The following is a 17,660-nucleotide window of genomic DNA, read 5'->3' as shown; positions in this document are numbered from 1 at the left end:
AGTAGTAGCATTCCAACAGAGCCATGTTATCGCATCTCGCCCATCTCCGCTTTGTTCCAGTAGCCCATTTTTCATCAAGGTGCTCTGGTTCCCCAGCAGCTGACGCAGACCTTGTTTGGCCGGGCGACGTCTGAGCCGGCATGTCATTCATTTTATTGTCTCTCATCATTGTATGAGGTAGGATCTTGCCCAAGGACCCACACTGGATGGTGTTATGTGCTCATTTTTGCCCCAAGCGGGATTCGAACCACCGTCTCCCGTACGCCAAACCGATGCCTTACCAACTGAGCTATATATATAGAAATATATAGGCATGTCGACATGGTCAAGACAATCTCCTGCAGTTCAAACCGAGCATCAGTATGGGGAAGAAAGGTGATTTGAGTGGCTTTGAACGTGGCATGGTTGTTGGTGATAGGAGGGCTGGTGTGAGTATTTCAGAAACTGCTGATCTACTGGAGAAAGCAAACAATGGCGCAAAGTGCTAAGCTAGTCAGCGTGCTTTTAAGGCGGGGGTGCCCAATACGTCGATCAGAATCGACCGGGAGCCAGCGAACTGGTCCCAAGTCGACCGCAAGGGGTGGGAGGAAGAAATGGGTAGGAAAAAAAAGATTTGTTTGTTTGTATCTTTAGCTTTCATTGATTTTCGGCCCGTTCCGACTGTTGCTCATCGTGGTGTGCGTGCATATGTGCGCAAGTAAACTGGTGGGCACCCGCGTGAGTGTGTGCGAGCGAGCGCGCGTGTGTGTGTATGTTTGCACGTGCGCGATCGTGTTGTTCGTGAGAAGTTGGTGTTCGTGTATGCGAGGAAGGGTATGATGTGGCTCTTTGCAGAAACACAGTAAAAAAATTGGCTCTTTGTCTCTGACTGGTTGGCCACCGCTGCCCTACAGGAATAATAAGGTGGCTGTTAAGGAATTTATTCCTTACTGTGATTTTATTTAGCCCCACTCTGTTGTTGGTTCTGTTCAAACACGAAAACAAAGAATGTAGAATGCTGTTGGAGGTATTTACTGCTCACTGTGATTACAATCACCTTTCGTGCCCCTCGACCCCCATTACTTTTAGGGCCCCCTCCAGAGGGCATGTTTGACATCAAAAGACTAACTGTTATCTAAAGCATCTGTGTTCCTGCCATCACGTCAAAGATCAGACCAAAGACAATAGTGGGTAGTGGTGGTCCGGTCTCACCTCACCACTCCCAACTTTTTCCAGCCACGCCGGGTCAGATGACATGTTCATTTCTTTGTCTCCGGGATTTGCATGGAGGCATAACTGCCCGCCTCTCATTATCATATTGTCTCTATATATTCTCATGACTGCATATTTTTCTACACTTCCTGACGAGATCTGAAACTCTCAGGAGCCCGAATCGAGTCGTGTTGCGTTGTGATAAAATGAAGAAAAGACGACGTGGTGTTGGGTCTTCTTCCACCTTACAGAGAAATAAAAGAACCTGTGTCCAAGGAGGGCCATCAGGACATGGACAGCTCCCCTCCTCTACAGTGGCCAAAGGAAGAGATTCAGACCACGGTTGCTAAGACCCGAAAGCTCCTCACCATGCAAGGAGGGTTTCATCCCAAATCCAGCAGCCTGAGACTGTACACAAGCTGTAAGGAAGGAGGCTGGGGACTAGTGAGTGTGAGAGCCACTGTCCAGGATGAAACATCCAAGCTCCATGAAGATATCAAGGAGAAGGCTCCAACGGATGACGTACTCAGAGAATGTCTCAGATATTGGGGGACAGAGGATGAGGTGCTGGAAGAGGGACATCATGGGAGGACAAGCCCCTACACGGGATGTACCACCGGACCATAACGGAAGTGGCTGATCTCAAGAAGTCCTATCAGTGGCTAGAGAGGGTTGGCCTGAAGGACAGCACAGAGGCACTCATCCTGGCTGCTCAGGAGCAGGCCCTGAGCACCAGAGCCATAGAGGCCCAGATATGCCACACCAGACAAGACCCAAGGTGTAGGTTGTACAAAGAGGCACCTGAGACGATACAACACATAACTTCAGGCTGTAAGATGCTGGCAGGGAAAGCTTACATGGAACGCCATAACCAGATGGCTGGCATAGTCTACCGAAACATCTGTGCGGAGTATGGACTGGAAACCCCAAGGTCAAAATGGGAAACACCTCCAAAGGTGGTGGAGAATGACCAAGCGAAGATCCTGTGGGACTTCCAGAATCAGACTGACAAGACGGCAATGGCGAACCAACCAGATATCGTGATCATAGATAAAGGGCAGAGGAAAGCCGTTGTAGTGGATGTTGCGATACCAAGTGATGGATTTTTTTGTTTTTTAACAGACTTGAACAGATGCAGTCCAAGCTATTTACTTTGTGCTGTATTTGAGACTAATCCCAAATTCTACCTGCAAACTTTAGTTTCGACCACCACCCACACTTGGGATTCCGGATACTTCCAAGCCTTTTGTCCAGTTTGTGGACGAATTGTTTGGGTGCATGACGTCTGTTCTGCTCCAACCCCATGGGGGTGCCCTTCGCCCTATTGAGTACTTTTCCAAGATTTGCCCCTTGGAGGCCCCAGTCGCTCGGGGCGTCCAAGCATCTCTCCGTGCTGTGGCCACTTGTGAGTTGGCCGTTCACTCCTCCTGGGACTTTGCCGGTTTCTCTCCTCTCACTCTGTTTCTTCCCCATTCTGTGGCTTCCATCCTCCAAGAACAGTGGTCTGGTCATCTGTCTGCTGCTTGCTGGCTGTGATACCATACCACTCTCTTGGGCCTCCCAAATGTGTCCGTCAAAAAGTGCTCCTCTCTTAACCCCCGTTACTCTCCTTCCTCTTCCAGATGATGGAGAGCCTCATTCCTGTATGGCCGAACTCCAGCAGATTTCTTCTTCACGCCCAGATCTCTGTGACACTCTATTGTCAAACCCTGACTTTGTTTTCTATGTTGATGGCTCTGCCTCCTACGACCCCGACTCTGGCATATCTCGAGCGGGTTTTGCAGTGGTGGATGACCACTCCATCATCTTGTCCTCTCCTCTCCCATCTCATTACTCAGCACAGGCTGCAGAACTCGTGGCTCTCACTCTGGCATGAGTCTTGGCCAAGAATAGCACTGTCACCATTTACACTGACTCCCGCTATGCTTTTGGTGTCGTTCATGACTTTGGGGCAGTCTGGCGTTATCAACATTTCCCGAAGTCTGATGACAAACCTGTTCTACACTCCAAAGTTGTTCCAAGTTAAATTTCTGCCCTTCAAGAAGAACCTTTTTGGTGGTCCCTCTACCGACATTTCCCCAAAAGGATCTCCGAATTTGCATAACCAATTGTTCAGTTGGGAGCTATATATTTGTATTAAATGGCCAAAAATTGTCATTTTGTGCATGTTATATTTATATTGTTTCCACAATAAAATAAATTCAAAAAAACGATCCATGGGCCCCGCTTTTGTAAGGTGTCCGGAATCCTTCCGGACAGAACAAGGATTCCACAAGTGTAGACAGAGATAAGAGGCTATGAACAAAAATATATTCATTTATAAAAACACAAGACCGACAAAGTACAATGAAGGATGCTGGTAACAAAGAACAAGGAAATGGCAAGAACAAACCAAAAACATTTGCAAAAGGCAAGGAGCAAGAAAAACGTAAATTGCTTGGCAACTCAAGCAAGAGAAACCAATACACAAAGAACTTAAACCGAGACCAATTACAGAGCAAAACTACTAGGAATACTAGACAAAGGCTATGAGGAAAAATACCGAAAATCTCTTGAGAATCAAAGCACTTGAGAACAGAGTCGTGAGCAAGGCTTAATAATCGACAGCAAGTTGTCAGGCTTTAACGGCAGCTGGTGACGAGGCATGATTAGAGACAGGTGAGGCTCATGAGGGAACACCTACTCTACAGCTGGAGACTGAAAAAAACCCCAAAACAAACAAGACAGAATAATGAGATTTTTCATTTCATCCAAAGGTCTCTGCTCGCCCCAGTTTATGAATGGCAGTCATCGGCCCACTTTAACTGTTATTACAATGTGTCAAGTCACTCTTACTAATTCGTAGAACACCGGATTAGTGTTCATAAGATAGGCAGTGACCGACAGGAAGATGTAGTCGAGCATGAACAGTCCAATTTGCTCTTTAATGCAGCTTTTACTCAATTTTAAATGTGATTTAATTTTAGGTTGATATGAAAATGAGGGCATTTATGGACCACACACTTGCTAACTGAAGCTTCATGGGGTCTGGACCAAGCCAGGAGGAAAAGTCAGGTTAGAAAAAAATATTACCCATTGACTGTTACATTAAAAAATGTTTCGTTTCTTTTAGTTTGACTTTGTACGTAGTAATTTAATTTATTGATTTTGCAATACAGTATTGTCAAAGAGTCAATATTAGCAGTAATAAATTGTGAAATATGTTTTACTTAGAACTGCAGCTTGAATTCCATTTATTATACAACCTACATTGTACCAACCATTATACCAAGTATAAGTGAATTGTGCATCTTAACAACACTGTTTGCTCGCCCCTTTCACTCTGACACATTCCTTATATGTCTAAATGTGTGTGATGACTTGGTTCTATGTATGAAATGAAAACTTTTCCTTTCGGGTTTTTTTCAGCAAAATTAAAGGTAATTAAAAATATATTATTTTAAAAATTGTTTAGTATGATGTTAATTCCTTTTCAACACATGTTCATATTGAAAATAAATACATTTGTTCATCATTACATTCATTATTGTTAGTCTACGACGTATTAATACTGTGTAATGTGGCACAGCTAACTCGCTTAACAAATTAGTACAATCCTATTTGAAAGCTGTTGCTGCTCTTCATAAGATATGAATAGCAACACACACACACACACACACACACACACACACACACACACACACACACACACACACACACAGACACACGCGCGCGCACACACGTATGCGCGTGCGCGCGCGCATACACAGTATGAGAAAATGAACTTTACCTTACTTGCACATCAGTCCATTGTAACAATATGGACAGTGAGAGGATCTCAATTATCTAGCCAATTTAGTCATAAAATAAATAATATAGGTTTCTCTTAAGTCTGTGTGACTTTGTTACCTAATACTGTATTGAAGATTAAAATTTTCACAAATGTTCAACATCAAGCACTTGGTTTACATGGCATACATTGAAACAGTATTCCATTTCTTGCCAAATGCTTTGAAATTCCTTTCTGATATCTGAATTGAATATGTCTGCACGACTCATTGTCATCAAACTCTCAAGACACAAGTCCTTCTCCTTTCCAGGGAATTATCAGTAAAAAGCAAAGAAATCAGTGCAATTCGGGTTTTACACAAATATTAAAAACATCGATTTGTGATGTAACAATTGCCTGAGAAGATCATCGCAGCAGAAAACTTACTTTTCCAACCAAACGGGCTTACTACCTTGCTGATTCCTAGGATATGAGTTTTTGTCAAGTGACATAGACTTATGAAATACCCGGCATATCATTGGTGTCAAAAAGAATCTTTGTCCCTCCACTTTTCCTGAGACCAAAAAAGGGATGTTTATTCGAACATAAACATTGCAACAAAGAGAGCAAGCCATTTTCCACACTTTAGGTTGGTGTAATGATATGTAAAAATAGCATCTGTGTATATTGTCCAATTGTAAAGTTTTGTTAAAAAAATATCACATTTACCAAGTTTTGATGTCTGAAGTTTCAGCCCAACTCCAGTGATAGATATTAACAATGATAATACGATGATATTGAAATTATAAAGACAGACATTGATGTTTGGTAATCAAATAAAGTTAGATCAATTACCGGTACTTTATTCTGCAAAATGTTGCATTTTCCTTTGGTGTTTGAGGGCATTAAATGTATGCCTCTTTGTTTCAGAGATGCCCTCATCCTCAAAGCCCCAAAGTGAGTCCTCAGATTTTGACTCTGTGTCACATCCTCCTGCCATTCTCATCACTGCTCCATCACAAGATGACATCTATGCCTCCTCATCTAACTTCACTATAGCTGATGCTGTAAAAGAGCGAAGGCCCCCCTCAGCAGCCATTGTTGTTGGCAAAAAATTCATGAAGCGAAAGTGATTAAAAGGCTTACCACTGGTGTCACTGATGGTGTTGTGGTTCACTCCCTTGACTTCCGTCTGAGCAGCATAGGTTCATTTCCCTTTTCGTATCTCTATATGTGCCCTGTAATTGACTGGTGGCCAGCCCAGGGTGAAGTCCACCACTTGCCTAAATTCAGATAGGATTGGCTTCTATTTACCCAGGAACGTGAACACATTCAGTGTTGAAAATGGATGGATGGATGAACGTGCCACTGACAGTGAGCACAAACCTATTTGTTTTATGTGTGTGTGTGTGTGTGTACACACACACACACACACATTTAAAAAAAAAAAATATATATATATATATATATATATATATATATATATACACACACACACACATACATCATACACATACATACATACATACATACATAGATACCTGTTGCAACGCGACTGCAGTCTGAATGGACAGGTTGCAAATATCCAACCTATACATCATTAAAAGTCCGATATGCACTCCTCACTGGCTCAGTTGATAGATGGCTTGGTAGGGGAGATTGACAATTGTCTGTGAATCTGCAAAGATATTATGGGTAACAGTGTTGACTTTATGTTTGACATTAATTAAATCCCACTTGAGACAGAAAACATAAAATGGACATTTGTGGTGATAGCAGTAATTCAGTCACACAGACAGTTCATTCATGACACATGACAATAATGTGACGTCGTCTTTAGTAGAGGTTTCCAAGTAATTAGGATCTCGAAAAGCCTTTCCTCATTTTCCCAAAATATTTCTACCTTCTCATGCATCATTCCTCTGAAGATATGAGATGACAAAAACATTAGCTCCTAAAATGCTGGAGCATATTTACTTAGACTACATTGTGAGTGACGATGTCTTTTTCTTCAGGGTGTCATGTTCTGTATTTGGCAGCAGGTGGCAGGCGTTCATTCTGCTGCCTGCACACCTGCTGCCTATTTGTCAATGATTACACATGCTATATCTAAGCACTCCGTGTTGAGGAGGCGGTGCGTATCACGACAGAGTGGCCGGTATACTCGTGCAATAAGACACGTTCAGATGATCACTTCAGGCATATTTATTCTCTTGGGTTAGGTCAACTCGGCAGCGCGGCGTAATACGAGCTGTGGCCATGAGTATGCGTCAGCGAACCAGGAAGGCGGAAGTGATCTCATATATACATCCGGCATGTCCCTTCAGAACAAAATCAGCGAGGAAGAGCGCTACACAACATAAATCCTCAACACTCCGGCTTCCGACTCATTGCCGGAGTATTGCATGCCGTGCCACTGTTATTGCCCATGCTCGTAAACCTTATTCGTATTTAATTGTTGTTTGCTACACTTTCGTCATCCCATTGGGATTATTAAGAACGCATACTTGACCTAGTAAATTGTCTTATCTTTTTCCTTGCCGTTTTTTGCAAGCGCTTTGTTTTTTCGCGTTACATTATTTCCTGGTTCTTGTTTTGACCAGCGTTTTCTGTTTTCCATTAGACGGAGTTTTCGTTTGTAATAAATATTATTTTTGAGACGAAGGCCTTGTCAGTGTCTGCTACTTCGGGGATCCACTTATTCTCATTCGCTCTGTTGCATACGAAGCAGTTCTTTTTTCCTGCCTTGTACGCAACGTGACACAGGGAGCATGTGGTTCACACCAGACTGACCGAGGTTGCAAATAATATGCAATGTGAAGGATTACACAAAACATGAATTGAGTTTTAAAACCTGCAGTCTGAACATAGCCTTTGTGCGCCATTGTGGGATGGAAGTAGCTTATTCCCGGCCAATCCTTGTGGCATTCCTCATTTGCATTTAAATTGGGGTGGTCAGAGCGCAGTACTCCTGAGTACTGACCACTCCTACTTCGATGAACAAATTATAATAATTATCACCTTAAAAATATTTTAATGGCACCCCAGTTGGTGTGTGTGTGTGGGGGCGGTCGCACCCGGAAGCACGGTACTGTAATGGGTGATACGAACTCCGGAATCAGAGTGCACCCCACAAACGTAGACCAATTGACACAAATTTATTAAAGTACAAAGCAAAACCGACAAAGGACTAACAATGACATTGGTAACAATGAACCAGGAGAAAACGCAATAAATAAAACCGCTTGCAAATGGCAAAGGAAAAAAAAAACGAGAACCTAAAGTGCTTGTCTCAAAAGGGCAAGCGAAATCCCATACCAAAAATGACGAAACCGAGAATAGCACCGGATAATAAACACTTACAGTAGAACTCCTCTACAATGAAATCATGTGTGCAGCCAGAAATTTTTCACAACAGGGGACTTTTCACAACAGCAAATTTTATCTAAGACGTAAACACACACACACACACACACACACACACACACACACACACACACACACACACACACACACACACACAATTTATGTTTACTTTTTATTTTTATTCCAATAGTGCAAAAGTATGAGCATACACTTATTTGACACTTCATATAGCTAACGTAGAAAGAAAAAAAGGGAAAGAAATTGCGAAATTTACCATCAACATTCACTTTCACTTCTGTCAATTTCTTGCATCATGTCTTTTAGTTTGCTTCCTCCATCTTTCATCTTTATGACTTTTATCCTGTCTTCAAGTGTTAAAGCTTTTCTTTTCTTCACTCCTTGCGAAGAGCTTTGGTCTGCAAAGGTCCGTTTTGTAGCCATTTTATACCAAGCAATGCAAAGTTCGTGCTGTGTCTGAAACTACTCGTGAAATTTCTAACCACTTGCGAACAATAACAAATACTTCCTGGACTACTGCACATGTGTAAACCAGTGTGGTGGTTGCTGTTGCCATTTCCTTGGTAAGCAGTAGCAGTGGCGGTGGCAGGCTGAGGTTGGATTACTTTTGCGGTAGGCTTGTTTTCGTTGTAGTGATCCTCAAGGATTTCGTGTTATGCAACAGGGGGACTTTTCGTTGTAGGGGGAAGCAGAAAAGAGGGAATGGCTTTCATGCATGAAGATTTTTTCACACTTGGGGGTATTTTCGCACATGCAGGTTTCGTTGTAGAGGAGTTTTACTGTACTATGACAAAAGTGGAACTAAGAACGAGACAAAACAGACTATGAAGCGAGAGAGAACGTCTTTTAAAGGCGAATGAGGATGTGCGTGATGAAGAAAGGTGCAGAGTGTGAGGACACGACATCCGGTCCGCCTTCTACCAAAACAGACAAAAAAGGCAGTGGGTGCAAGTCGGTCTCCAATTGCCCATGTCACATGCACAGCTGACTACATCAACTGCCAGGGGAAACTGCCAATTTCATGCACAGACCCCAGCAAGTCTGTTTGTGTTTGTGCAATGTCAATGTCAATAACAAATTTATGTTTTTCTCAGAAAAGTAAATTTACTTTTCTGAGAATGTTTAGGCCAGCAGAGAAGGCCTTGCTGGCCCTTAAGGACCGCCACTGTGTTTCATTCATACTGGCTCTTTAAGGACTCCCGCTGCACAGTGAGCAGTATTGTAGTTTGTATTTGATGTGAAAGCTTGTAATTTCGCTTCCCTACAAATTCCGACCATCAATAGATGTCTAACTAAACTAATCCTAATACTCTGTACACACTGCACTGCAACTAAACTGACTGACTGAATCACAACTATTTATCTATGGACAACTGAACTGTGTGAATGACAATGTAATCATTTTCTATCTTTGGGTTTATAAATGAATGACTGGATAACTACTTGAATGACAAATTGTTTCATAGCTAACTCAAGATTAATAACTCACAATTACTCCTCACAATCGCTCTCTCTCTCTCTCTCTCTCTCTCTCTCTCACACTCTCTCTCTCTCTCTCTCTCTCTTGGTGAACGCGTCAACTGGGAGTCACTCTGCGTGGGCGCCAGATTCACACCGCTTGTGACACGGAATGAGCGAAAGCAATTACCGTACGCGGTGTACCTGGTCACGTGACTTTTCCCGCTTGACACAAACAGCCTCAAACGAGACGTCAGAGTCTACTGGTCACGTGATAAAACGTCACTGACACGCGCCTCGAAACAAGACTTCATTTTCCACGCCCACTCTTACGCGACGCAAGCGTTGAAGCTCCCTGTTTGTTTTGCCCATCACTGTCGGATGGACGTCACCGGAGAGGAAGAACTGGGGCCGATACGGCTCAAATCGCTGAAGAACAAAGTTTTCACAGTGCCCAAAAATGATAGAGTAAGTACGGAGTGATGACAAATGCTTGGACTATCCAAATATAAGTGATATTTCACTTAATCTTGAGTGGTAGTTATTTACATATGTACTCTGAAAATAGTGAGTAAAATTGTTAGTAGTCCCTTTTGCTGTACTGAAAACTCCGTGCCGTGTTAGCGTTGAAAATGTTTTTACGCAGTGGTTCTTTACAGTGAGCGGCATCTCGCCACCCAGCGATTTCCTTGAATCCCCCGAGAACGACAATGGCGGTCAGGCCAGACAGGCCAACCTCCACTCCATCCATCCGTTTTCTGTTCGCCTATCCTCACAAGGGGCGCGGGGCGTGCTGGAGCCTATCCCAACTGTCTTCGGGACAGCCTCGCTCGCAAAGTTGAGGTCAAGATAGCCGCCACAACGATTGTTAATACTGTGCGTTACGGTAATCTGCCGCCGGCCAGCCGGCGTTGGCCACTTCAAATTTAAGAGCTGTCCAATTTATGAATGCACGTCAGTGGTTTGGATTTCATATAATGTTATAAAATAACGTCTCCTCCGTCGGGTAACGGTGAGTTCACTCAGGGAACGCAAGAAGCGTTCTGAAGTTGAGATAGAAACAAAAGTTAACGTTCACTCTATGAATGATTAAAATTAAACCTGATTAAAAAAAATGAAATTGAAAATACATTTTCGTTATTTCGGAATCAGACAGGCAGAGGGAACACCAGGTCACCCCAGGTATCCAACCACAGTACTGTACTCTCATTAGCATATGATGCTGCATTTCAAAATGAAAGGCCTCTGAAATCTGATATTTTGAACTATACACCTGAATTTAAAAAAAATATATTAACAATTCAGTTTTTGTTGTCCCGCAACAAGAACAGGTCTAGGGAACATTAGGCCATCCCAAGTATCCAACCATAACACTTTCATTAAGATCTGATCTTGCATTTCAAAATAAAAAGCCTTTGAAATCTTGACATTTTGACCTTTACACTTGAATTAAAAAAAAAAAAAATCTTTAAAAATTCAGTCTTCTTTTTCCCGCAATCAGACCATGTCTGGGGCACACTAAGCCACCATGGGTATCGAGCCATAATTCTTTAATTAGGATCTGATGCAACATTTCATTTTTTTTTTAAACCAGATGTAATTTTACAATACAATACATCCTGATTTATGTAGTGCTTTCACAACAGCTGCAGCTGTAAAAGTTCACATAAAGTAAAATAATAAACACAACATTTTAGTCAATGATGTGGAATTAACATTAACTTCTGTTTCTATCGCAACTAAAGTACGTTTATTTGTGCTATTTTGAGACAGTTTTCATTCTCCCTGGGTGAACTTATAGCAACGCCACTCGAGCGAAGCGCGACTCAGCAGTCAATAATCCACTGCTCTCTCCTGTGTGTGCGTCAGCGCGGACATGTACGCACGCGTGCGTCTTTTTGCTCAACCAATCAGTGCTGACACAACGGACATTACACATCAAAGAGCTTTGATCTACGAGAACAGCTAAGCTAGCCTAGCCGAGACAACAACTAAGTTAGTTGAGACGGACACGCTCTCCATTAATCTGTATGTTTCTCTTCTTTTCTTTTCTTTTTCTGTAAAAATACATATATTTTTCTACGACAACAGTAGTCTCGTCCACAGAGTCTTCGTTCCACCGGGGTTTAGCCAATGTGTTTATAAAGAGACCAAAATCTCTTTAAACTCATCGCTGCCTGACCGCTGAAAATTTATTTTATAACATTATATTAAATCCAAACCACTGACGTGCATGCATTAGTTGGAAAGCTTTTACAGTCATACCTCGGTTTTCGACCATAATCCGTTTCAGAAGGCTGTTCGAAAACCGATTTGTTCGAAAACCGAAACCATGCTCTTTTTAAAAAATATATATTTATTGAACACGTCTGCTCACAATGGAATGCTACACGAGGAAGCGTCACTTCCTCGTCTACCCGAGGAAGCGTCACTTCTTTGCGTTAGGAAGGCGAGAGGAGTCAAGTGGCGCATTCAAGTGTGCTCAGTTTGGTCGAGAACCGATTTTCGGTCGTAATCCAAGGCATAAAAAACTCGAAATGTTTGGTCGAAAACCGATTTGGTCGAGAACGGAGACGTTCGAAAACCGAGGTTTGGCTGTATTTTGAAGGTGGCCAACGACGCTAGCCGGCGACAGATTACTGTAATGCACAATATTAATAATCGTTGTGGCGGCTGGCTTGATTTCAACTTTGTGAGTGGAGGCTGGCCTGATCGCACTGACCGACGTGCAAATTCTGCACCCCTTATAGTGTGTCTACTCGTGAGGTACTGTGTAGGTAGAGTGGTCCCAAAGGTGTTGCTTTATTCTTTTGCGTCACGGGTTCGAATACTGTTGTGTTCAGTACCTTTTTTATTATTATCTATCCATCCATCCATCCATCCATCATTATTATTATTATTTAATTAATGTCTAATTTCCTGTGGCCAGTTGTGAGTTGTAAATGAGCCGTTTTGTTTCACGTATTAATTGAAGAATTGAACAGCCATGCAGTTGAACAATTTCGATGTAGCTTGTGAAACAAAAATAATTGACAAAATGATTAGGGCCGCACACAAAAAAAAAAAGTGGTTATGTTTAGGGTAAGGATGAGTAGGAGGGTAATAATAAAAAGAGGTCAAATTAATTTTAAAAATGAGCTTCGTGTTCATGAGTTTGATGTGTCGGCCCGGAGCCGGACCCACGCCTCCTCCCGGAGACCAGGGGCGCGCCGAGGCGTTCCGCCTCTTCCCGGGCGGACGGCCGAGGGATCAGGAGGGCCGACACAAGGAAGAAAACAGACGTTCCTTTGTTGAGCCGCAGACCGGGGGATACACCAGAAGTTTCTTTGAGCTTGATGCCGGGATCGTTCAAAAAACCAAGTACAAACTCAGTCCAGAGGCCGAGGTGCAGGCTGGTCACAAACGAGTTTTATTCAATCAAAAACCCGGAGAGGTACAGATGTGCACATCAGAAAACTCTGAATTTCTACGAAGTTAAACACAGGTTTTATAGCGTTATGAGGGGCCTACCCCTCTAATTTCATTGGGTAGTTTCTTGATCATTTATCAACTCTTAATAGTATCATAATGCGTTGTGTGATTCTGATTGGCTGTGGCCTTCTTCGTTAGCTAGTTTTTAATGGTATCTATAAATTACTTCATGTCTTGGTTCTGAATTATAATGGTGTCACAATAGTTTTTTATTTTTAAAATATAATGGGGGCCCCTGCCGGGCCTTTGTGTGAATGCATGTGGGTTTCAAATATTACCGTGTCCTTGTAGTCATGGCAACTCAATTCATACAGTCTTTAGATTTGATTGTGTCTTCGTTGGCTTGGCAGCCCGATGTAATTTACTGAACATGGGCAACAGTTATCGCCTATGCACTTTTCACCAACACAATGGGGCATGTCTTTGTCGGCTCGGCGGCCCGATGTATTTTTACTGAACACGTGCAATGGTTATTGCCCATGCACTTTTCGCCGACACAATGGGGCTTCGTTAATACAATGTAGCATGCATTCTTGCTAGTCTCATGAAGACCATTGCAAATTGGTTAGCAAGTATCGTCATACATTCAGTTCTTTCCCCTACATATTCTTTGACATGTAATTGGCTAACAAGTGTCGTCAATCTACAATTTACTTCTTGCTTTTGGCCTATATGTTTCTCTGTTTGACAACCATACACCCTTTTTCCTGCTATCTAAGATTAGCTAACGTAGTTCCATAGAAATGGTACAATGCTAGTAAAAAAATAGACACTACATATCAATACTAATTGACAGCCATACACCATTTTTTCCCTGAACTATGATCAGTTAATGTAATTCCATGAAGTTAGTACAATACTAATATAAAACAGGCACTACAAGTTCAAAGTTCTTAACCTATAAAACAAAATGAATAAACTAAGTGAAGGTAAAGTAATGATTAGGAAATGCAAAGTGACTAGACTGGCCTTGTCCTAACAGCCACATCTGGAAACGAGAGCCAGTTAATGTGGAAGCCAGTCGGGCCCTAATATGGCAACCTACACATCATGCAAAAATAACCCATTCACGGCAAGCCCCGGAATTCCTTGCTCAGGCGATTGACCAATCAGAGCCATTCATCGCAAAATAACATCAGCCCGTCACGGCAAAATTAAAAACTGACATGCCTGGAAGGTGAATTGGTCACTCTAAATTGTTCTGAGTTGTGATTATGAGGGTGACTGGTTGTTTGTCTATGTGTGCCCTGTGAGTGGCTGGCAACCCGTTTTGATTGTGCTCCGCTTATTACCAGAAGTCAGATGAGATATCTTCCAGCACGCCCACCACCCTTGTGAGGATAAGAGGTTCAGATGATAGATGAATGGATGTTTTTATTGTTGACAGTTAAGAATATATTGGTTTTACAGTTAAAAAAAATTGCTATGCCCAAATTTACCAATAGGCGAGGATGGTTTTCAAGTTACAAAATAGTTGTTGCTCATCTATTGGTAGTCTTGATTTAAATTGCTTCAAATTTTTTGTTTGTTTGTTTGTTTAAAATTTCAATGGATGCCATTGTTTTCTGAGCCTGTTAATGGCCCTTTGGTTTCAAAACAGTAACTTTCCTTTGCCCACCCTAGTTTGGGATGTGCAGAAGTGTTCGAGGCTTTGAAAAGCTCAACCGAATAGGGGAAGGAACCTATGGCATTGTTTGTAAGTCATTTCCATATCTGAGAAAGAAGATGCAGTTCTAATTTGAAGCCCCGCTGTCAAATGACTTGCTACCATTTTTCCTACAGACCGTGCTCGTGACACCAAATCTGATGAAATTGTAGCACTGAAGAAGGTTCGAATGGATAAAGAAAAAGATGGTAAATCCAGAGTCAGTGGTGTCTTTGTCATTTCTTTTTTCAACTCAAAACTATTTTCAAATTGTTTATAATTTGGAGAGTGTTCACATTTGTACGTGCTAACACTTATAGGGCCTTTTTGTTTGTTTGTTTGTGTGTGTGTGTGTGTGTGTGTGTGTGTGTGTGTGTGTGTGTGTGTGTGTGTGTGTGTGTGTGTGTGTGTGTGTGTCAGGGATTCCTATCAGCAGCCTCAGAGAGATCACACTGTTGCTGAGGCTCCGACATCCCAACATAGTGGAGCTAAAGGAGGTTGTTGTGGGCAGCCATCTTGAAAGGTTAGCATTGTAAAGCTAACAAGTGGAGTATGTTATGTCAAATTTATTGATATAACGTTTCATCACAAAATGTCTCAAAGGACTTAACATGCCCACATTTAACAAATATTAAAGACGTCTCTTGAGCTTAACCCCCAGGAGGGCAAGTAAAAACTTATGGGGAAAAATGAGAAACCTTGAGAAGGGGCCGCACATGGGAGAATGCCCCTTCCAGGATTACCACAGGCTGCAATGGATGCCGAGTGGGCAACAATTTAAACAATATGGTGTTATACATTGTTATTTAGGAGAATGTAAAAGTCCATTTAAAAAGATGAAACGCTGTCGATAGACGCCTTCAGAGAGGTGGGTCCCCCTCAAAACCCGACCCAATTGTTAGTGATGAGTTGATGATACCTCAAGGAGTGAATTGGCACATTACACAAACTGTATCGACACTGTACTGATGCTGTGTTGGTTAGCTCCATTAACCTGCCATGCCTGGTTTTTGGAATGTGGGAGGAAACCGGAGTACCTGGAGAAAACCCACGCAGGGACAGGGAGAACACTCAAACTCCATACCGGAAGCTCAGAGCCGGAATCGAATCCTTGACCTCTGCACTGTGAGGCCGGCGTGCGAAACTGTTGACCACCGTGCCGTCCCAAACGTCTTCAGGATATAACAAAATGCAAGGGTTAAGACCTTGCTGTTTCAAAACTTTGGAGAGGGACTATAACGACTGGTGTTTTTTTTTTTTTTTCTTTTTGGGATACTTTTTCCAAATGGTGACCAGCCTCAACAACATCAGAACAATAAACACCAGCCGTTATAGTCCCTCTCCAAAGAAAACCGAAAGGAATCCACAAAATGCCATAGAAAAAGCAAAATATGCAGTAAATTCTTTGTTGCTTGTTGAGTAGCATTCCAGTGAGATTCCATCTTGATTGTCTTGCTGTTAAGTTTTGTTTGACTTCAGAAGCAAAATTCCCTATCAAATTATTGTCAAATTCTGAATGCACAACTTCAATAGAGATGTTGGACTTCATTATTCCACAGTAATTTATTGTCATGAAATATATTTGCGAGCATCACAGGGCATCTTAATCTGCATGTTAACCAAACACGGGAATGTATTTGAATGAAACACACTCCATTACTGACACACTGGTATACCAGGCAATAAATTAACTGAACCTCAGCTGTGAGTGTGGGTAGTGTGTTATTCAAATCTGTACGCTGGTTAAGGGCACCAATTTAAGTTAAGGAAAAAAATAAAATGCATCAATTATCAAGTTAGACATTCCGCTCCTCTCCATCATACCATGTAGCACCCCTTCTTGAAAATGTTTGTCTTTTTTGGGTTTCATGTTTAGTCTGTTCCTTGTGATGAGCTACTGCGAGCAGGACCTGGCCAGTCTTCTGGAAAACATTCAGACACCATTCTCTGAAGCGCAGGTAAGGCAGAACCTCATGTCAAACTTGATTTGTGATTTGAAAGAAAGGACTAATTCAACAGTGAATGAAATGACTTGGCTCAGGGTAGCTTGTACAGCTTTATTGAGTCTTGCTATACTTTGTGGATTAAACAAATGTCTGTACAACTCAACTTGAAGTATCCAAACAAGCTAACCTTATATTTTTTTAATGACGTGAAATTTGAGGTATTAAACAATTTTTATTTTTTTTTTCATCAAACTACTGTAAACATTATGATAGAATGTTTTGATCAAGGTTTCTGCTGTCTCTTCAATCCAAAAATCAAAATTGGCGGCCCTAAAAAAACTCTTGAATTCGCTTAGTGGGGTGTTCAGAGATGAAAGTCCTCCGGATTTTCCCGGAATTCCATGTTTTTCAAATTTTTATGAAAATCTCTCCGGAGAATTGAGGAAAATTTGCCTAAAATTAATCCGGATATTAGTTGACAACATTCAACGAAGACGTGTTTGAGTTCGTTGTTTTGCTTTCAGGAGCGTAGCAATGTTGAGACACTAACACTAGTAACAGTAGAGATTTTCGTCTCTTTATAAACACACTTGCTAAACCCCAGTGGAACAAATAAAAGACACCATGGACAAGACCGTTGTCGTAAAAAATATATTTGGACAAAAAGGGAAACACACAGATTGGCAGAAAAATGTGTCCGTCCGACTTGGAGTGTTGTCTCGGCTAGCTTAGCCTAGCTGTTGTTGTGTGTGACGTCGGGTGTGTGACGTCGTTGCGTCGGCACTGATTGGTTGAAATCAAAAGACGTATATATTAT

At 42.0% G+C, this 17,660-nt stretch overlaps 1 protein-coding gene and 1 long non-coding RNA gene across 3 annotated transcripts in view; both read left to right on the top strand.

The window, feature by feature from the left end:
• The first annotated feature begins 4,068 nt into the window (after nt 1-4,068).
• On the top strand, nt 4,069-6,100 carry LOC109516915 (uncharacterized). Its single transcript, XR_002168451.1, has 2 exons — nt 4,069-4,245; nt 5,870-6,100. It is a non-coding gene; the product is annotated as an uncharacterized LOC109516915 (long non-coding RNA).
• Nucleotides 6,101-10,092: 3,992 nt separating this feature from the next.
• cdk10 (cyclin dependent kinase 10) overlaps nt 10,093-17,660 on the top strand; it is a 22,183-nt gene continuing 14,615 nt past the window's right edge. The window contains exons 1-5 of one of the 2 annotated variants that reach the window (XM_019871734.1): nt 10,093-10,249; nt 14,876-14,948; nt 15,035-15,106; nt 15,318-15,420; nt 16,774-16,855. In XM_019871734.1, the coding sequence (XP_019727293.1) occupies nt 10,163-10,249; nt 14,876-14,948; nt 15,035-15,106; nt 15,318-15,420; nt 16,774-16,855 (417 nt within the window). In that variant the 5' untranslated portion in view covers nt 10,093-10,162. The remainder of the gene's footprint in view (nt 10,250-14,875; nt 14,949-15,034; nt 15,107-15,317; nt 15,421-16,773; nt 16,856-17,660) is intronic. The other variant, XM_019871735.1, reaches the window with a different exon arrangement.

The sequence above is a fragment of the Hippocampus comes genome, unplaced genomic scaffold (assembly GCF_001891065.2).
Source record: "Hippocampus comes isolate QL1 unplaced genomic scaffold, H_comes_QL1_v1.1 scaffold623, whole genome shotgun sequence".
NCBI lineage: Eukaryota > Metazoa > Chordata > Actinopteri > Syngnathiformes > Syngnathidae > Hippocampus > Hippocampus comes.
This window is presented reverse-complemented; position numbering and strand designations above follow the sequence as displayed.